This window comes from Polyodon spathula, chromosome 1 (assembly GCF_017654505.1).
Source record: "Polyodon spathula isolate WHYD16114869_AA chromosome 1, ASM1765450v1, whole genome shotgun sequence".
Lineage (NCBI taxonomy): Eukaryota > Metazoa > Chordata > Actinopteri > Acipenseriformes > Polyodontidae > Polyodon > Polyodon spathula.
Genome location: NC_054534.1, coordinates 96,412,843 through 96,434,800, shown reverse-complemented (window position 1 = coordinate 96,434,800; position 21,958 = coordinate 96,412,843). Strand labels below are relative to the sequence as shown.

At 37.6% G+C, this 21,958-nt stretch overlaps 1 protein-coding gene across 3 annotated transcripts in view; it reads left to right on the top strand.

Moving 5' to 3' along the window:
• The window catches only part of LOC121324762 (serine/threonine-protein phosphatase 2A 55 kDa regulatory subunit B gamma isoform), a 111,687-nt gene that overhangs the window by 14,878 nt on the left and 74,851 nt on the right, over positions 1-21,958 (top strand). Inside the window, exon 1 of one of the 3 annotated variants that reach the window (XM_041266940.1) lies at positions 13,950-14,627. The exons of 1 other annotated variant lie outside the window; for it this stretch is intronic. In XM_041266940.1, the coding sequence (XP_041122874.1) occupies positions 14,558-14,627 (70 nt within the window). In that variant the 5' untranslated portion in view covers positions 13,950-14,557. Of the gene's footprint in view, positions 1-13,949; positions 14,628-21,958 lie in introns of those variants that run through there. One more of the 3 variants, XM_041266931.1, reaches the window with a different exon arrangement.

Here is a 21,958-nt window from a genome sequence, read left to right as displayed (position 1 = left end):
GACTGGTTTTATAATTCTGGGGATGCGTTCAGTTCTGTGGCAATTATCTAGTAAAAAAATAAACTGAATGTGACTTGTCGGCAGTTTAGTCACCATGGCAATGAACACATCTGAACTGGGACAGCAAAAGGAGCTTTGTAGTAGAGTTAAAGCTCACCAAAGAAAACGCAAAATAAAATCGATGGGAAGTAATATTTTAAGACAAGAAAAGTACTGTCTTCTTACAAGAAACGGATAGTCTTCAAGAGAGTCTTAGATCTCTGAGGATTATCTGAGTTTGGCACAGATTTAAGAAAGTATCATTACTGAAGTGCTGGATTAGTTTTTTCTTTCAGTGCTACAGTAAGTACAGTTTGTTTGAACTGGAGATATATAGGTAATGCAAAGCAATACCCGTACCTGTTGATTTTTGAATAGGACATAAAGTAATACTCTTGCTAATCCAAACCAGGTGGACCCTGTTAAGATTAGTGATTTGATTGGAAATACAGTATGTACGATACCAAATGTTGTTTTTTTTATGCTTTACATTTAATCAGAAATCCATAACAAACCCTTTTGAATAATACAGAAATAATAATGCAGAGGCTGCAAAGATGAATTATGATATTGAAATTGATTTTACTGGTTTGGATTATAGGGCAGTTTGGAATACTGGGGTTTGTATTTACTGGTTAATGTTTGGTTGTAATTTTCGTGACCTGTTATCCATTAAGTGTCTAGTGTATGGCTTTAGCTCGAATGTAAAGAAAGGTCAAGATTTCAGATCATGTTTTTGAAAGTTAGAAAATAATAACCAAATTGATAAGGTGCAGACTGCAATATATGTCCCACTGTTAAATGTGTTATCGACACATTGCATGGTTTACATTCGACCCAAAAGATAATCCACTCAACACATTTATAGAATCCCTTTGTGCATTTTTCAAATTTTTATTATTTAAATTAAGAATCCCAGTCGACTCAAAAGTGATCCAGATATAAATAGACACTAACATTTACTGTAACATCCTGTTTGATTAGTTTAATCATTTTTTTTGTTAGATTAATATTAATAGTACCTGTTATGAACTGGAGATGGTTGGGTTCAAAAACTGTAGTGAGTTGAATCAAGAGTAACAGGAAAACCTGGGCAAGTGAATGCAATGTGCCTGACTGGCTGGCTGTCTCTCTTAAGATATTCTAATTGTGGAAGACAATAGACTTTGACACGTTGAACCATGAGACACCAATTGTGTTTCCTTTAACAGATGGTTAGGCCTGAACATTGCACTATTAATATTCAAATTCTTGGCTATGGTGTTCTCCGATTATATTTCATCATTGACACAAGCAGTACATTATTATTTTAATAAATGCAAACAGTATCCTTTTTTTAAGGCAGCAGACCGTTGTTCGTTTAATAGATTGAATTAGTTAATAAAAACAGACCCATGTGGCCCAGTTTTCTCATACCAAGTGTTTCATATTACAGGCTTAAAGTATGGAGGTATTGTAAAATGCATGCAAATAGAAAACAAACATGCATTTTACCCCTGTTTTAGCTTCTAGTCAGTTTTCACAGTTTTACACCTGCAAATATATTTATTAAGACATCTTTAAAGACTCTTTAAATTGTAAGTGTAATCATTTATATTTGGGGTCATTGTCCTTCACATACACTATGGGAGTTGAATGAATAAGATTTCATAGTGAGACTATAACACGTGAAAGCACTTTAAAAACACACTGAAAACCTTTTTGAAGCTTTTTTTGAGGTCAAGATCAGAAGAGGAGCCCCTTTTTATAGAAACACTTAGATGCACTGCTTGCACGCTTACTGTATAGCCTGGATTTGATTGTTTTTCCAATTAAACCTATTTATTTATCTCTCCTGGTTGCATTATTGAAATTGTGCTAGCTGATCTGTGATTTATTTATTTATTTAATTACTCCATGCCTTTAAAAGCCTGTCAGGGACACTCAGCTGGAACAGGTCTGTTTTTAATGAAACTTGTATTCCCGGTCTCGTGATACTTCAAACCCATTACTAAGCCAGCTGCTGACCCATGAGCAAACACTGTGACAGACAGCTGCAGGTTAACTTGCAAGTTCAGTACTGGACAGCAGTGAAGCAGGCTTCTCTTTGACTCCAGGCAGGTTGCACCACTTGCTGCTTTTCTGTTATGAGGTCAGGTGAAACAGCTTGAACAGACTCACTTCAATAAACAGGCGCAACTACAGTTACTTACCTGTAACAGGGATGAAATCATAAAAGAGCCCCAGGATGGCTCGGTGGTGACGTTACCAGACCAGGAAGTTGACTCTGGTTGATGCGCTGGTGCGAGTTTTTATTCAACACAAATAAAACAAAAAGTGTGTACAAAACGATGCTCACAGAGCAAAATAAGTATTTCGACAAAACCAAATCTTGAACACATAAAACAAAACCAAAAACCTAGGTCAGGCTGGGCAGTCGCCTTCATTGATTCCAGCAGTACCGCACTGGTGCTTCTAGCATGTGTAGCACTTGATTTTCTTTTTACTTTCATTTAAATTTCTCCTCTATCGCTCGCTCCTGCTCCTCCTTCCTGAACACCACAACCAAACACAAATAAATTCCAGCTTATATACCTGTGCACAATCCATTAAACAATCCCATCAAATCCACCCAGGTGTTTCCCATTCAGCCCTAGTGGCTTCTGGGGAATGTAGATTCTAGGCCTTCGGCCATAACACCCCTCCTGTGAACTACACAGTTACATCACCCAGTGATTATACAGGCAGGGCTCTTGGCCTGCCATATCCCCTGTGTTTTTAACTAAACACTCATACATTACATTTTAAATCGCCCAATACATCCCCACAATAATTCATACAGTGAATACCCAGGCAAGGCTCTTGCCCTGCCACATTCCTACATGCAGTGCTCTTCTGCCCTGCTATAGCTTGGTTATTAAAAGTGATATCTCAGGGGGTGATTATATGCAGTCTCTTCCCTACAGACTGCATGAGGCGCAAGTGTTTTGACAGTAATGGTCTGTTCTAAAAATGAACATCAGTGCTTTAAAAGTGTATGGTTTGCAGAAGGTAGTGGCGTTTCCAACAATCAATACTGATTATTTGAATGCAACAGTTGGCAGATTTATTTAATATTAATTCAGTACAGTATGTTGGCATGTGGTTTTCTGAAAATAAACGAAAAGTATAAGGGAAGCTGATTTCATTTGTAATGAGATAAAAAAAAAAAAAACATGGCTACCAAGCATTATTGTCACTTAATGAAACTTCCTAGTCATGCTTGTGAATTGGAATTTTAAAATGGATACTTCTACTATAATACTTGCATTATGAGCTGTATACAGTAGTACAAGATTATATAAAGAGCCTAGTTGCTGGCTAGTTTAAGGCTACTTGTATACCGTTACTGTTTTATTTCTCTACAAGTGAAGTTGTGTTTGCGTGTGCTCCATAATAGAAGTTTCTTGTAGAAAAGACAAAAAAAAACATTTTTAAAGAGTCATCTTTGTGGTTAGAAAAAAAAGGCGAAGACCCAGAGTTGTGCCATTCATTCACTTTTTGGACCTTTGAGCAAGTCAATTGACCCCCTCAGTCAAATCCAGTTGTGGCAATCAAGCAGGTCCTTCACAGGAAAGAGAATGTGGCTGCATCTTATGCTGGGTAATTCTTAAGCAACTTGGGATTCCAAATTGATACAATTAGGTTAGTCATTCTACTTTATTAAGAAGAGAAAAGTCAACTGGGAACAGACTGGGGTCCTCCACTTGCTTCCCTCTCCAAATGGTTCAGTTCAGGTCCCTGTAAGAAGCATGGTGCAGCATCCTCAGAATGCAACGTGAGGTTCATGCTCTCTATCATCTCATAGCAATGGCAGCTGTTGCTTCCTAGCACATTTGGCTGGTAGTAACCAAGCCCTGGCACGCTGTCTCTGGAAGCTGTATATTCTGTCAGAGAGAGGTAATATTGACGCACCTATGAATGTATGTTCCTCTGTTGCCGCAGCCTGGATCATTCTGGATGACACTTGCCATTGATTATCACATGACATTTTTACTTTATTTTCCTCATAGTGCTACATGCAATCCTCCTGAGCATTGCACAGGAAGCCTCATCAATCTTGTTAGCCAGTGGATGGACTCATTAATTTGGCCTTCATTGCAAAGCGAACTTGATTCTGGGAATGCTGAAGGTAATATAATTTAGCTGTTTAATATATTCACGGTTTACAGCTAAAATATACAGTACTGTGTTTGTGTGTGTGAATTGTTAAGCAATGCGATGTTTTTATTACGGTATTAAGAACTTCATATACTCAATTTAAAATATATGTGGAACTGGGGATGTAGTGGAGGCATACATGTACATTTTGTATGAGTTACAAGTACAATAATAAATACATTATATACAGCATTGTTATTGCCCATGTTAATTACTTTGTATACAATTTTGATGAATCTTGGTAAGAATATTCTTCAGCATAAATTATTGATAGTTTCAGAATGATGTGTATGCACAGTTATTGTATTGTTTAAATTTGGTAATATTATTTCAGTTCTAAACAAAAATACTAACATGCTGTAGACTTGCTTCTTTTGGTCTATTTAAACGCAATTCCTCAATCAAACCGTGGTTGCATTGAGTGAAGTGAAACCTGAAGCATGGGGAATCTATCTGTGGAAGTTCATATTCTAAAGAATCGGGAGAAAAACACTTTTCTACAATTTATTTTTCTTTTAGTTTGGCAGACAGCCACTATGTACAAGTATGCAGAGATAGAAGTGGGGAAACCTCGAGCTGGGGTCGTGACCTCAATGGGGTGCTGCAGGTCTCCTTGTTTGGGCCCCTGTTAATTTTTTTTCTATATCAGCTACTTAGATCGAGGGATAACTAGCAAACTTGTCAAATTTGCAGGCAACGCAGGAGTGGCAAATATGCTTTCAGACACTTAAGAAATCCGAAAGATGTAGATAAAATCGCATAAAGGACTGGGCAGAAATGTGGCAAATAATTTAACATCAACAAATTTAAATTGTTACATGCCACTCACAAAAATGTGAGATCCAAATACAAAATGGGAGGGTATAGTACTGGTACAGCTCACCAAGAGATAGACCTTGGTGTTGAGTGTGGAGAAGCAATCAGAAAGGGAGAATGCTTGGGTCTTTGGCTAAAAGTGTAGAGTTACAAATCCAAAGAGGTTTTGATGAGGTTGTATAATGTGCTGGTGAGACTGCATTTGGAGTACTGTGTTCAGTTCTGGTCACCAAAGGAGACCCTGGAGAGTCCAAAGAAGAGCAACCAGACGAATCCCAGGGTTAACAGGAATGATCTGTGAAGAGAGACTGACACATTTTATTTATTTTTTATTTGTTTAATTTTAACTGTAGTAATAATAGCAGTATTCTAAACACAGAAATTATACAAATGCAGTCTTCATTACATAAGTAAAAAATGTGTGAAAATGAAGGTATTGAACTCCGTTCTTTTACTGTTGCTCCGATTTCCACCAAGTAGATGAAACTGGATTAGAAGAGACTCAATTAAGAATATGCCATATGGGCTGTATTAAGAATATGCCATATGGGCTGTATTAAGAATATGCCATATGGGCTGTATTAAGGCTTTATTTCACAGTCAAATTCTTTGTCATTGCCAGTCAGTAACTGTGACACTATAAACTATGTAACAGAAATGTAAAAAAAGAACAAAACCTTAACAATCCAAGTTGTGCCCTTTATTAGAAAAATACAGTGCAGGGTACATACTAACTGGACAACTATTTCTCAGGATCAGTCTGATTACAGACAAACTGCCCTGCATTAAGTTAACTATTAGCAGGCAGGGGCCAAATTTAAAAAAAAAAAAAAAAAAAAAAAAAAAAAAAAAACAACAACCCAAAACATTAATGGGCGCTCTGAATTTAAATATTAGCAAAGCCGTTATTGTGACATCACTGCTGTAACAGGCTTACTGCCTGGCCATTTAAATAAAATAAATAAGCTTTGGAACACGCGTAGTATAGAAGAACAAGGTTGCGTTTAACAAAAAAATGATGATGGTGATGATGATAATACCACTCAGTTGCTGTTGCACTTGACATCTTTCCCCTCTCTTCCAATACACCAATGCTTTTATCCCAGCAACCGCAGTGCGTGCTCAGATGTAGGGTTTAGTTATTTTTGTATCCCAGGTAATCCATATTTTATGTGCTTAGCAGCAGCTGTGGCTGTGATGCAGGGGACCTGACAGATACAAGCAGCTCTGAGTGCACCAGTCAGGATCTTGTTCATTGGTGCAGGGAGATAAAGCTGGATTTAAATAGGTCACATCCTCAGCAGAATAACCCGGGCATTGAGGAGCTGATTGCTTATGAAGACCACCTCTGCTTATGAAGACCACCTCTGGAGTTCATGACATTAATAACTCGTGTGGTTGACGCATTCAGTCACCAGTCACATTTGAAAAGGGCAAAACAGCCTTGATTGTATATTGCGCCCTGTATTAAGATGAAGATTAACTGGAATTATTAAACACATAGCCAATACAGTAAGGCTTTGATCAGGCTCAGTACAGTGTCTCGGTTCGTAAATGCACCTAACTGAACACACCATTATTCCTGTGTAGCAGGTGCATTATATATTAAATACATTGAATTAATGACATATAAATAGGTCTGAATCAACTTCATGTTCTATATTTTTTTGGGGTGAGGATTTTGGAAGATCTATTGTTTTCAATCATATCTTTTTTAAAAGCACAATTCTGAGGTAGACCTGTATAAAGCTGAGTCACATAGACAAAATATGAAACACAATTGTAAGATGAATTAAAAATAACATAGCCAAAAATGTAGTGTCTGCAGATGAGGAAATAGATCATGACTTCTCTTCGAAACATGTTTCTATTCATTTTTCTCAATAAATTGTCCAAGTACTCAAATTTGCTTCATGTGGAATTTACTTTACTCTTACTGTTACCACTCATCTCAGAATACGAACATTTGTTATCATTAGTTACCGGGCTCCCAGGACCATGCTTCCCAACAGAGTTTCAGATTGTTCCAGAAATTACTGCAATTTGTCACCATGCCAAATGTTCCCTTAACCCTTTAACCCCGATTTACCAAGAGAATTAAGCGAGCTGTGCTGCTGTGTAGGCTACCAAATAATAGGAAACAAAAAGGCAATGTTAAAGAAAACAAAACAAAAAAAAAATCTATGTTAATAACAGGGTGTTTTGCTTTTTTTTTTTTTTTTTTTTTTTTTTTTTTAATAAATAACACGGTTTCCTTGCCGGTTTCCTTGAACCTTAAATTTTAACTTATACATGGCCCCGGGTGTGTGTGTGTGTGTGTGTGTGTGTGTGTGTGTGTGTGTGTGTGTGTGTGTGTGTGTGTGTGTGTGTGTGTGTGTGTGTGTGTGTGTGTGTGTGTGTGTGTGTGTGTGTGTGTGTGTGTGTGTGTGTGTGTGTGTGTGTGTGTGTGTGTGTGTGTGTGTGTCTGTGTCAGTGTGTGTGTGTGTGTGTGTGTGTGTGTGTGTGTGTGTTGAGTTCTCCCTCCTATTTCTGAAAGTGATTTGAAAGCCAATGAATACATTCCTGGCCCATCCATTCTTGTGTTTGCACCCACTGCTTTAAAAAAAAAAAAAAAATGATACCATTTTAACCAACTATACCCTCTCCCTTTAGCACCAGCAAGAAACTGGTGTAATTTGAACTGAAAAATAATTGCTAGCATGAGAATGTTGTTTATTGTATTTTAAGCACCCTTATTATTTTGATACCCTTTCCATCACCAGATTGGCACCTGTCGAGCACTTGGTTGGACTGTAGTAATTATCAGCTTTATAATGGATGATCTGCTTTATGTATAGAAGGTGGTAGACTGATGAAATATAAAATCATAATTTGAATTTAAAAAAAAATGTTTATACTTATTGACATATTTGAATTAAGACAAATGTCAACCTTTTTAGTTTTGAAATGTTTTTATTTATGTTTTTAATCATCAGGAACACCCTTGGAGCCAAATGTTCTAAATTGCAGGGATGGATCTTGATAAGGATATTGACGGAAATGGGGTGATACTTCTACAAATATGGGATTGTTTCAAGGAGATTTGGTGTGCTGGAGTATCTGTGTACATAAATGGGCTGGGTATCATTGAAATGTAGGAAGATTGCTACATTTTTTTTTTAATCTTCTGTAGAATATTAAGAAAAAATGAAGTAGCAGTGATGTAGCCCTGGACAAGCAAGTCAAATCAAGAAATGCAGGGCTAGAAATGGAAAACATGTCTTTGGGTTGTTGTGGTAAGTGGTCGACTGTGTTCAGGTGCAGGAGTGATGCAGTGTGTAATGAGCCAGACACTGATTTATATTCCAAAGGAAACGGTTTATTTTTTACACAGTCCAGGTCTGATGACCAAAAGAAAAGATCACTGGCAAAGCACAGGGAAAATAACATGGGTTGCAGTCCCAAATGATAATAAAATGCCTCTCTCTCACAAGGTACAATCGCGGTCACCAGTCCTGGGTGCGGGTTGTAGTGCTCGGGGTGCATGATACAATTAATCAGGTGCCAATATGTGCAGTGATGTTCCGGGTTTTTGCTGGCCCTCGATGACCGCTCCGGAACCTGTTTAGGAGTTTAATAATAATAATAATCACAATATTTAGTAAACCAAAAACAAATAAACACTCACGAACAGCAATAACAATGTTTTTTGTCCTTCGGGGTTATTCACTCTTTAACCAAAACAAGGAACCGATCGTGTCGCTTTGTCCCCTTAATATACAGTCATATGTGACCCCTTGGTAAACTATTGCAGCCACTCGTCCATGACTGTCACATCATTTGTACCAACATTCCTTATAACAAAAATATGCAATATGCAAAAATAATAACCATGCAATTGAGAAATCAGTTTGCATGTACAAGAGCTGAGTAAATATACATTTGATTTATTTAGTACAACAGATTTTTTAATAAAACAGGAACACATGTAGGTCTGAATGTCTGTGTGAAACTGCCTAAGAGGCAGCCTACTTTAATGTACCTTTTTATTCTGGTCATCGTTGATAGCTGTCATTGCAATTTGAGCTACTGGTGCAGTTATTTCAACAGTAGAGTGACAAAGACCTTGCAATGCAAATGTTCTGGTCTTGCTTTGGTATAGTTGATAAATTGATAAAATACAATAGGGATTTATAAAGCGCCTTCAGTGAAATACATCAAAACGTTGTGTATATATAATAAATAAGAAAAATAAAATGTTTTGTGTTTCAATGCATATTGCTGTTCTTGTGCATACACTGTATGATATATAATATAAGGGGGGAAGTTCAGCAAAAAGTTCTACATATGTTATATTTAAGTGATCGTGCATGTTGATGATGGCTACTACCGAAGGCGAGGGCACTAATGAAAGTCAAGGTCAGCTGTCACACGGTAGAGCCATCATCGAGAGGGCACTATTGCTGTTAGAAAATTATTTTTATTATTGTTTTCTGTAAGGAAAAAAAAAAAAAAAAACTTAAAACCTAGATTTACTTTGTTCTGATTTGTCAGGTACCTTTCCACTGAGTAAGACGTTCTAAGAAAATAGTCCCAAACTTTAAAAAAAAAAAAAAAAAAAAAAACACAAGGATGACATGCATACAAAGAGAAAAACAATGAGTTTTTATTTAATAAAACATCTTTATTAACCTTGTTAGGATTTTAAACCCCTATTTGTAATTTAGACATTGCCTGAGAAATGAACAGAGTAATTACTGAACAGTCCGTGCACGATGGAGTCAGAACTGCTTGTTATTGGAGCATCATTTGGCTTTTGTGGTAGTGACAGGAACAGGATTCACTGCTTGATTGGTTGGTTTTTAGTCTTCTTTAGAGGATACAGCCGAGCATATTGTAGACCCCAGTGGTTTGTAGGTATACCAAGTAGGTTTTGTAGCAGCATTTTCAGGAGAGAGAGTCTTTCGCTGACGGTAGAAACATGGTGGGTTAGGAGGCATTTTAGGGTGGTATTTAATGTAATTTAAAAGAAAGCTGGTATCCACAAATTTATTTTAAATTTGATTCAAAGTTGGTGCAGAGACTTTCTAGAGGGCATAAATCGTCTATTAGAGCCTGCTAGAGCTGGAAGCTGATTGTCTGACAGTACTAAATCATTTTTTTTATATATATATATATATATATATATATATATATATATATATATATATATATATATATATATATATATAATAATGATGGTATTTCATTATGGCAGAATAACATGCATTCAAGCCACCCAAAGAAGTTCAGATGATTTTGTATTTAAATAATGGATACATGTTTTTCATTCTCTTGTAAGAAAATCAGAAAGCAGAAGGGTATTCTATTACTACAAGCATTTGTTGCTAATTCCAAAATCTTTATTTAGAAAGGTAGCAGTGGCTAACAAGAGGAACCTGCTGTATATTTGAGGAAAAAGGTATACAACCCTTCTGAGTCTGAGTCAATTACATCTGCTTCCAAATTCCAGCATGTTCTGCTGATTTATAACTGGTTGCTAGGTTACTCGCATCCACTGTAGCTTAGCCATTTAAAAAAAAAAAAAATTGAATCTTCAGGTCATAAAGATAAAAAAACATAATAATGTTTCAGTTCAATTTGGAAGGTTTTATAAGGTCTTTTCTTCCCTGCTGCGACAACCTTTTTAGTAAGGTGGTGGCCAAAGATAAATAGGCATGCAACACTCTTCAGATAGAGTGAAATCAGATACTTCGTAATAATTCATATTATTCATATGTTTCTTTATTAAAAGGAAGCCAACAGAAATTAAAACCATGTAAGCACATTTATTTGACCTTGTGTTGGATACTTGCTCTTTCTCATTGCCTCTTATGAAAATGCAGCTTTTCTTTGAATGAGGAATAGCTCATTACTTCACACCCTGTACTGTAACTATCACTTGGACTTGCCGGAGAAGCAGTTAGTCTGTTATCATCATCATCATCATCATCATCATCATCAATATACTTTGCAGTTGCCTTAAAGGTACGTGCATCCGGTTTATGCGTTAAGTAAACAATGAACATTTCGAAAAACAAAAATGATTTTACAGATGAATCTCGTATTTCTGAAAAATATTTATTTATGATGCTTTCTTCCATTGAATTTATAGGTTTTTTTGTGCCGTTTTATAAAAACTGGGGGGAGGGGGGGGGGTGCGTGTTTTATTCTACATCCTCTTTGCATGGTCCCAGGCAAAATCTGTTACATTTTTAACACCACTTCTTATTGTGTTGGTTCCACAATCCTGAGTTTGCGCAAGATACTTCTAAAATTTGCGTGCTTTCAGACTGATGCACACTTGTATGTCCTGTTTGGCAGCATACAGATCAATCTGCAGCGCTGCCTAATGGCCAGTCCCCCTGACAACTAAGCTATTAATGGGGGGCCAAGACTGAAATTTGGGAATTCTGAGGCAGTGAACTTGTTGTTGCCTTTCCCACTGGAGCCACGCAGTGTTTCTTTGGCTTTCAGAGATTATTACAAAGACACCTTTGCTCATGTGCAGCGACATGTCCATGTGTAGTGAAGCTGGGTGAGTGTGCAAAGCGATGACGTATTTGCCAGGATTCCTGAAAACATAGCATATGACTGCTCTGTAGCAAAAAGGCATATTCAGGGAAGCAGCAAAGAAAAACACTTCACACATGGCTCTACAACAAAGGGTTAGAATCTCATTTTTCTTCTGAACAGCTATAGACTGAAATAGAATTTAGTGGATGTTGGAAATTTCTGATTTTACAAGATTTATGTTTGTTTATTATGGTATATCTGCATATATAACTGGTTCTTGGCAGAGCCTATCCTTCATTCTGTAAACACCTGTTTCTGAAATTAAGAGTTCCAGTGTTGTAGTTATAGCTGTGGGTGACAGATTGAATAATAAGAAATAAATATTGAAAGTTTTCTTCCATAAGCACTAGTGTAATTTTGTGTGTTTTTTGTATTTTTTTTTAAATAGTGATAATCACTTTCAGTGAAGTTCCTTATAGAGCATATTGTGATGGCCCCAGGGGAAGGGGGAGGGTTAGTGGATGGACGTTTGGGTGCAAAAGTGCATCTGAGGTCCTGTGCTTATGTGGGGGCGGGCCCAAGGCTGGGGTCAAATAAATTCTGCTTAAGCCTTTTGAAAATTACACCTGTTTCAGCCTCCATCACTTTGAACCCCCAAAACGCTACAATATTAAATAACAGTACGCGTCTTTGCTTAATTACTTAATTGCTTAAAAACTTTGCTGTCTCCTGGGAAGTGCATGGAACATGACAAGCTGACTGGGGGAGGAAGTAATGTCTGTGGGTTCCCAGAGCTGTCAGTCCACGAAGAGCTGCTCCCCTCCTTTCCAGCTAGTCTCCTAGTTCACTTCACCTCAAGCCAAGTCTATCAGCTCACAGAACAGCCTTCTGTCATCAACAGAAAAATAAATAAACCTCCTCATCAGTAATCCTTACGTCAGATTACAAAACAGCACAGTACCTGAGCCTGCAAATAAACTGAGAGAAAAATAAATTCTACAGTACGTGCTATTGAAGCAGTAACTAGAGCGACCTCAAGGTTATTGGCAATAATGCAGTACTGTTTGCATTACCCATTCACAGCTCCGAAATCTGGGTTACTCACATTGTTGTGATTTTAACAAAATGGGTTGTTGGTTTTAAAATGGCAGCAAATTATTTTCAGCACAATCACATGAATAGAACAGCACAGCTTATTATTGTGGATACCATGCTGTTTTTAAAAACAGCTTTATACTTTTCAAAGTCATTGCTATTAAGACTTTGGGAATGTTTAGCATTTCACAGTACTGTTTTTGACAGCCGGTGCACAGTTGCAATTATTTAAAGCCTTTGGAAAATATACTGTGGAATAGATTTGTCTAAACAACTCAGGGGCATTCAGAACAAAAAATAGGGGGCACTTTTTTATACAGAGAATTGTGCGAGTCTGGAACCAACTCCCCAGTAATATTGTTGATGCTGACACCCTGGGAACCTTCAAGAAGCTGCTTGATGAGATTCTAGGATCAATAAGCTACTAACAACCAAACGAGCAAGATGGGCCGAATGGCCTCCTCTCGTTTTGTAAACTTCCTTATGTTCTAAATGAAGGGCAATAGCTGGGAGATTGAGCCATGAACTGACTTGTTAACTAATGACCAGTAAAATACTAATCCAGTATCCAATGACTGCAGGGAAAACCTGTTTTTATTTGATGGTGTTGCATATTTCATAATAACTCTGCATATTTTAGTTTAAAATCGAACATGACAGTAGACAGCTTTAAAATCCAGTAGCATATTCTTATGTGAGGGAGTTGGAAGTGTACCATAGACAAATGCTTTGTGGTGGTCCACTATGAAAGGTGCTATATAAAATAAATATTGACTGATTTGATTGATGTCAATTGTTGCTTTTATGTCCAATTACCTTACATGGGGGCATCTTTGTTTGAGTCTCTGCTCTACAAGGCAAACCTACCTTGAGAAATCACATATTTTCAGATTGTAACCATTCACACCTTCATTTTGCTTCACCATATGCAGATTGATAGTGCAAAGTCAATTTAATTATAAATAAATAAATAAATAATGTTTTAGGTTAGGTGAGGACTCTGTCATAAGCAGCTCATTAGGTAAGTGTATCTGTCAAACCAGAGCTGTTCAGATTTCTTCTCCTCGGCTGTTTGTATATCCCGGACCCTAGCTTTAATCACCTGCAGTCTCTTGAAATGCAGATCATGACTAGAGGCTGATTTAGCTGGGAGGAGCTAACCCTGATGCAGCACAGACGAATGACAGTAGTGTGGCTGTGGCAGGCAACAGTAGTATCTGTTCAAACACTCCCTCTCCCTCCCTCTCTCTCTCTCTCTCTTTCACTCACACACACACACACACACACACACACTGTCTTACTGTAGCAGCAAACAAGCAAGCAAGCAGACAAGCACTCAAGCAAGCAGGCAGGCACGCTCATTATTATCTGCATTCTATCCAGCAGGAATCTATTGAGATTCCTGAGCAGTGAACGTACCGAGTCGCCACTGCATGGGGGCTTGTTTGAGGAGTACCTGACTAAAGGACTGGTTTGTTCTTCTAACTGCAGGGGAGGGGGGACTGCTGCGGCAGCTCCACAAGAAAACACAAGGGACCACCGCCTGCTGGGGTTTTATTTATTTTTATTTACCCCCTCCCTTTGCTTTTAAAGCTGAGCTTTTGTGTTTGTATGTGCGCGTGTGTTTGTGTGTGTGTGTGTGTGTGTGTGTGTGTGTGCGAGTGTTTGCCTGTGGTGTTGTCCTCTTTTACCTGCCAGACCGTTTTTAAAATTTGCTCTTAAATTCCAAATCTGTGCCACATCGCTCTCTTTGGCTCTCATTATGCTGCGCTCCAAACCCCTGGCTATTCTCCGCCTCTGCTAGGCAGTGGCAGCATGGATGGTGCTCCTGTGAGGAAGCGTACGGATTCGATCAGTCCACTGCGGATGGGCATGCTGAGTAATCCTGCTGTAAATGGGCGAGGACATTGACACCCGGAAAATCAACCACAGCTTTCTCCGAGACCACAACTATGTGACTGAAGGTAGTGTTACAAAGTTGTCTTTGTGACATGGTTAACTGTTTCATTGCTGTCTCTATCTGTATGTCTTATTTGTTTATTTGTTTGTTTGTTTAGTGGTGTTGGTGCTTTTCAGCATGTATCAGTTGGCAGTAGTGTGTAATCGTAGTCCATACACCCCTATGAAGACTGTATTAGCCTAATTGAGTATAGCCTTCTGGAATGAGCTGTCCTTGGTTACTTGGATAACTTTAATGAAGAACATTAGATTTTATGAGTACTCAAAATGAAAGGATGCATTTCTGTGATTTGCTTGTGTTTTTACATACAGTTGTATTGTACTTTTTGTTTTAGCAATTATAAATACAGTAGTTAAATAGGTTGCAAGAGTAGTCTTAAGAAAATAAAACGCCAGTACCTGCAAATAGCAAAATTAACCCACAATGAGACTGAGTAATAACTTTTAATTTGGGACTTGTGTGAAAGTTAAAAGGACATGAAAAACTAAAAGCTACTGTGTGTATTCCTGTGTTGTGCATGCAGTACCAGTTATCTATGAGCTATTGTATATTGTGGGGTTATATAACTATACAGTACAAGCAATGGCATAACAGCTCCTCCTCACTTGTTCTCTATACCTTACTCTAAACACACCTATCGTCCAGTGGGTATTCAGTTCTGTAACGAATGCATAGTCTTTATGTACTGTATTTGTAAATATGTGATCTTGGGATCTATAGTATTCTTTTGGCAGTAGTATAGAATAGTATAGTGGGGTTTTTTTTCATATGGAGGTGTCAATTCCAGTACTGGCTCTTCCATTTGTTACACTGCTGAATATTAATACATGGTCTTGGATATTACGTGAGACCAATCCCTGTGCATGTGCATCTCTGCATCAAATCCGATTGAAGCGGTAGGCTTAACCTTTGGAAATAGAGCGAGCTTAAATGTACTGTACTCTAATAGAAAGTTTTAGGTACCTTCTTATCAGTTCTCTTTGATGACATTTCTGATTTAGATGGCCTGGAGGCAGCTCTTTTAGTTCTACTTATGTACTTCTTGGTGGATTCATCCCAGGCTTATAAGGGTTGCCTTAGTTGTTTTTTTTTTTATCTCTGTGAAAAAAGGATAAAAGCTGTCAAAAGGATAATTAAAAGGCAAGCACATTGTATATTTCTAGTAGTAAAGTTGAAGTCTGGTCTCTCTTCCGAAGTTCCGGTGACAAGTGTAGATTAAGAGTCTGGGTCGGATGTTTTGTCCTCCGCAGTTTTGCAGGTTATTGAACATGAAACAGAATAATTGGGATTTCTATTTCAGTTAATACTGGTAACATTTTAATAAAAATAAATAGTATGCAGTTTAGTTATGTATCAAGACAGGAGAGGGGAAAGAAAATCTTGATTGTACAAGTAATACATGTCTGCAGTAGTGGGCCTGAGCAGATTACTAATGATGCAGCGAGTCAGCAAAAAAAGAGAGTCTGCAAGCTGCTTTATAGTGAGACCAGTAACTTCATGAAAATCTACCGTTTTATATGCACTATGTAGTCAGCCACTATATGATTATGTTTAGCATTAAAGAGTGAATATAGATGGATAATTGCCAGATTAAAAAAAGGAAGGTGGATTGAGGTTTGTCTAACCGTGAAAAAAACCTGTAAGCTGATTGTCACTATATATAGGTATAGCTCAGTAGCACCGGTGAGTTAATAGCCAAGCAGTCTGAGATAAGCTGATGAATGAAATGTGTATAAGAGAAGCACAATGACGGGCTTCAAAGTCAGTGCTATTAGATCGGGAACAAGGGTCTTCCAGGCAGCTATGTCTTAAATTATTTAATTAAACCAATTCAGTCTTCATTTAAGTCCTAAAATAGTTTACTATTGAATTAAACTGCATTACACTGACGACTTAGCCTTGGTCATAGACATGATTCCTAACCATTGTGAAGCTTGTTTAAAAGAAGACTTGCTCATTCTCCATAGGCAATATTGAAAAGGAAGACCGCTAAATGGCACTAGTTTACAGAAACTGCACAGCTCCTACAACACCGAGGGGCCCTGAGAGATGGGGTTGATGGTCATAAAAGTCATGAGTGTGTGTGTGTGTGTGTGTTCGAAATACAATAAAAAGTCATTGACTGTAATGACTTCCAAGATCATTGAAAACATGAACAATCTGCTATAAACAAAGATTACAGTGTTGTAGTACGTATGTGTAAAAACAGATTCAGGTCATTGTTGGCTGTAGTGATTCTCATTTTTGGGAAGAAGGATAATGGCCATCCAAACAACATTGTAGTTAACCATCTCATAGTCAGATAGTATACTGGCTAGCATAGTGGATGTCTTCATGTCCTTTTGCTGTATTATCACGGGCTGAGGTTATTAAAATAATACCAACACAAAGAGATTAGTAACAGTTCAAATTTAGCTACAATAACTTACCAAATAGAAATAACAAAGCTTAAAGATCTGCTTTACCCTCTGTGCAGGTCTTAAAATATCCCTGGATATTTGATGCTGAGTTCTTCCTTCTCACTGAGATAGTAATCCATCATTACTGTTGGTCTGTTTCCATAGTAGTTCTAGCTTCCCTTCCTAGGATTCTTGTTTGTGCAGTGGGCCCCATCTTTATCTGCTGGCATGAATAAAACTGAAACATTCAGACTGGTTTAGTCTCATGTGTTCACAGTTCTGCTCAGCTGTGCCATGGTAACGGATGATTTGGTGATGGGGGATTTTTAAGAGTACATCATGTGATTTTTTTTTCTTTTTTGTTCTGTCCTCCTTATACAGGGGAAAAAAATATGTACAGAGTTTACTAATTGTAAGTAGTTTTCACATTCAGAATGTGAATGTGTTTGCTGATAACAGTAGAACTATTATTTTGTTATATCAGTGTATAGAAACAGTAAATAGTTTAGGGTGCTCCTATCCAATCTAATCCAATACAACTATATAAGCTTGTGGATGTGGATAATAAGGTGGTAGTCTCCGATATTGTATCTGTAACAAATTCAGTTAATAAAAATGGATGTCAAGGGAGTGGGTTCCTTTTTAATGAATTCCTGCAGTGCAAAGCATGTCACGTTGTTCACCAGCCTGCGTGAATTATTCATACAACTCAGTCTTCAGACCTGTGGTATTCAATATTGTACTGCTTGTTGTTTTTCTGTGATGAAAGGTTTATTTCTAGTGATGGAGCAGGTAAGGCTGCATTGATGAAGATTGTCTTTCAGGTCTGACTTGATGAAAGAGACAGGTGCTCATCACATGGACTATTACAGCACTGCTGTGGGTTCACGTCATATTGATAGGACTGCTGTGCAAAACACTGCATTCAGCACGCGGATATCCGTGAAAGTATTTAACTATAAATCTATATCAACCCAGTCTTGAAACGTCTATTTGGGCTCCATACTAGACGAGATTCTTGACACCTACTTCCCTACAGAAAGTAATGGCCCCTGCATAGAGGGATGGGACTTGTCATGGGAAACCCTTTCACTTAAATTACAACAGATCTCTTGGCATATTTGTAATATATTATCAAAACTGTTTCTGCAGATCAGCTTTTTAAGAAAGGAGTGGTGTTTGAATATATATTGTCTGCAAATATTGCCAGTCAGCAGTTTAGCTGAAGCTTTTAGTGGTTATAATGCTGGACATGTAGGTCACACAGCATAGTATTGATTTGAGGGGTGATTGAATTCCATTTGGAGCCTGAACACACCAGTGATTTAAGTGGCCCCGTGCACGGCTCTGAAGTCACAGAAATTGCACCTTTTTGGAAAAAAGGTTTAGTACCATAAAGCATTGAAGGCACTACCCCTTCCTTGTTGCGCCATACAAAACTTTTAAATTGCATCTAACGTTGGCTATGTGGCAGTTATGTTTATTTTTTATATAAATGTTTTAGTTTCTGTTGCCCACCCGCATGCCAGCTGCATTTTAACTCTGTGTGTTATTACAGAATCCCTCTGCTGATTCAACTTGCATATTACAGTACATGTAACCAAGGTGTTTAAACGTTCATACAGTGTATTTAGGTACAAACATATTATTTTATGAAGATGAGCAGAGGTTAGAGCTGAAGAGCTTATTTAGGCTAGTGAATTTGCATTACCTGTGTTGCACTGGCTTTGAGAGAGCTCCATTGCAGGCTCCCCGATAACGTTTCCCTGCTTCTTAATGAGCACTGGCTGAGGTAAGTGGTGTATGAAACATGTTTTCCAGAGTTGAAGCCCAGGCTAATTGCTTGTCTGTGAATCTTTGGAAATCTCTGGTTCAGTTCCTGTGGCTTATACTTAGGGGTCTACTTAAATTGTGGTAAATGTATGTATTTTTTGCGGGTAGGTTATGGAGTAAAATTAGAAATTCGCTGACATTTCGCAGACCTGTTTAAACATTAAATAAACCTAAGTAGACAATATTTCAGAGCACTGTAAAAGCCTAAAAATACTGGTACTTCCTTATTACAACAGAGTGCTGTCATTTGTTAAAGGCAAGCGTGTAACATCCCTCAGCAGTTGCTGTTGACATTCTCTGTCTGATGTGGACTTGCCCATACATTGAGACTGCACGTTGTGCATCCACTGAATTGGTTGGAAGTGTAAGGCAAAGCTTTGCCAAGTTTTTCAAATTTAGAAATCGACTAGAAACAGTCCCACAACTCAGTTACCCAAGGGCATTCTTTAATAAAGGAAATAGATGCAGCATGTTGGTTGTCATTTTATTTGGCCCATCCAATAATTTATTTTATTAGTACCGAATCAAAACAAAGAAAACTTGCCTATTCAGGTGTACAATTCTAACTGTGTTTAAAAAGTAAGCATGAGGTTGTTTGAAGCGAGGTGGCTGTGCTAGATCGTACATGTAGTGCTGATTTAACTTGACTACAAACAAGAGGAATACTTCTTATCTGCACTGACTTTCCAGTTTGTTTTCTGAAAGCTGTTTATTTTACATTCTGTTCCTGCAGTCTCTGTAGTAGCCTTTCATTTAATATGTGATTCTGATGCTAAATAGCGATTTGATCGCATTTTCTCCAAAGATACATTACAAGATGTGCAAAAGAATTCCCTACATCTGCATGCACAGTTTCTTTGGGAAATATCTTGACACGATCATCAGCCGAAATATACTTTGCTTATTTTCCTTTTTGTTGATTTGTGGTCTCCAATGCTGAAAACTAGATTTTAGCAACCTAAATCAAAACAATGCAGCACTGACTTTGTCCCACCCCTACTGCACTGTACAGGTCACAGAAAAGCCAGTACAGATGCACTGATAGGCTGATTAAAACATTCTTGTCATTTGAATAGTAAACAAGAATGTTAACTGCTTTGGAGAATTTTTTTTTTGTAAATGTTATTTGTAAACTTTTTATGTTTCTTTGTTTTTTGCTTAAGTGCAATGTACACAGGACGGCGAAGAAATTAAAAAAAAATCCTGTCTACAGAGGGAAGATACATAGATTGTGTTGCTTGCATTGTGCAGTAGTTCATTTAAATAAGGTTTCTTTTTTCTTTCTTTCTCTGTGCTTGTCCGGTATGCATTGGCTCCTAAAAGAGGTGAATTTCGCGGTGACCCCTCAATTTTCTGATTTCTGTGAAATCACGACTGAGGTAGACCCCTACTTATACTGTAGCTGACATCCAACGCAAGTCTGAAAATGTTTGTGCAACGATCATATAGAGTTTATCCACTTTATGGAAAAAGAGCTACTTTAGTTTAGGCAACTACAAATATTGTAGTATTCACTGTTCAGTATACTGCATTGTAATTGTGTAAGATGGTGGAGCAGAGATAACAGTGTGCTGACACTGCTGAAGTTTTAATGCATTAGATTAAACTTTTGTCAGATTTTAATGGATTGTAACAAAACAATTATGAAGACAAATAACTTCTGTATTTATAGTTGTGTCACAAAATGTGCAGATTAGACTGGGTTATATCGCACTATGCCATTTTCACTTGATTGATACAATTAGGATGACAGGGCATGTGTAAAATACCTCGGGGTCATGATGAGATTTTTCTTTAGAAATTCTGTCATTGATTCATGTTAATGGATCTCCTACGGATGGGCAGAAGGGAAAGATACATTGCGTTTAACAAGCCCTGAGCTGCAGGTTTGAGGTCCTTCCGAGAACAAGCGGATGCGGTAATGCTTGGCAACTAAGATTGCACCGTCAGAAAAGAGCCCACATGACTGATTTCCAAACAGTTAGCGTAGAGTCTGTGCTTGAGTAAACCCCCACATAATCTTGTAAAAGGCTTAGTTTGTGGCAAGATTGGGGTCAATTTCTGTTTTTCAGTCCCAATTCTTTTTTTTTTTTTTTTTAATCCCCAATTTCAATTCCAATTCCCTTTTAATCAATTTAGACACGTCATTAAGCCAAATTGCAATTAGCATTATTTGTTAAATGAGCGTCGCACAGTGGCAACAAATTACTTAAACTGAAGTCACTGGAAAACAATTAAATTGGCTTCAAATGAAAGCAGTTGAGCAATCACAACAAATATGCCTCTAAAATATCAATTCCAGTTCCTTCAAAGGAATTAGAATTGGAATTGAAAAACAGGAATTGACCCCAACCCTGGTTTGTGTTTCCAGTTCCTAGCTCCTGGCTCCAATATGCATTCATGTTCTTTTTCATTACTATTTTATTATTTATTTATTTATTTTTAAGTCATGATGTAAAGTTTCTCTTGCAGCAATAACTAACTCCAAAGACGCAGTAATGCGTTATAAATCCATCCCTGCATGATGAGGAGGTGCTTAAGAACTATACGTATTACCCAAGTTTATTGGAAACCTGGGAGGGTTCATTCGTTTTCTCCTGAAAGGCATTCATTTGTTATGCAGGGCAGACAATAACACTATTTATTTTTAATGGGCTTTCCTATCTTCTATTAAGATTATTATCTGATATACTACAGCACCGTATGCCTTAAATGTGTTTCTTGCTTACTACCCCTGAGTGTACAGTACATTCATATTCAAAGCCAAATGCTCCTGGGTACTATGGATGTGCTATTTACTGTTTTTCCTGAGGTAAGGTTATATGTGTTTATTTTATTAGATTTATTTATATGTTCATAACTCTCTGTGCCTGTTTGAATGGAGCTATTTTTTCATTCTACTTTTTCTTGCTGCAAGTAAATGTTTATTTGTTGCTGCATTTGCATTGTCATTTGTGTTGCTGCACTGAGCTTTGGTCACCAGGGTTCAAAGAGAACAAAACACTAGCTGTTTTGACATCACTGCTGTTTTGCATCCAGCAGGGCTTCACAGAGGCATTTCAGGTCACATTTATAATGTCTACCACATAGTGCGTAACCCCAT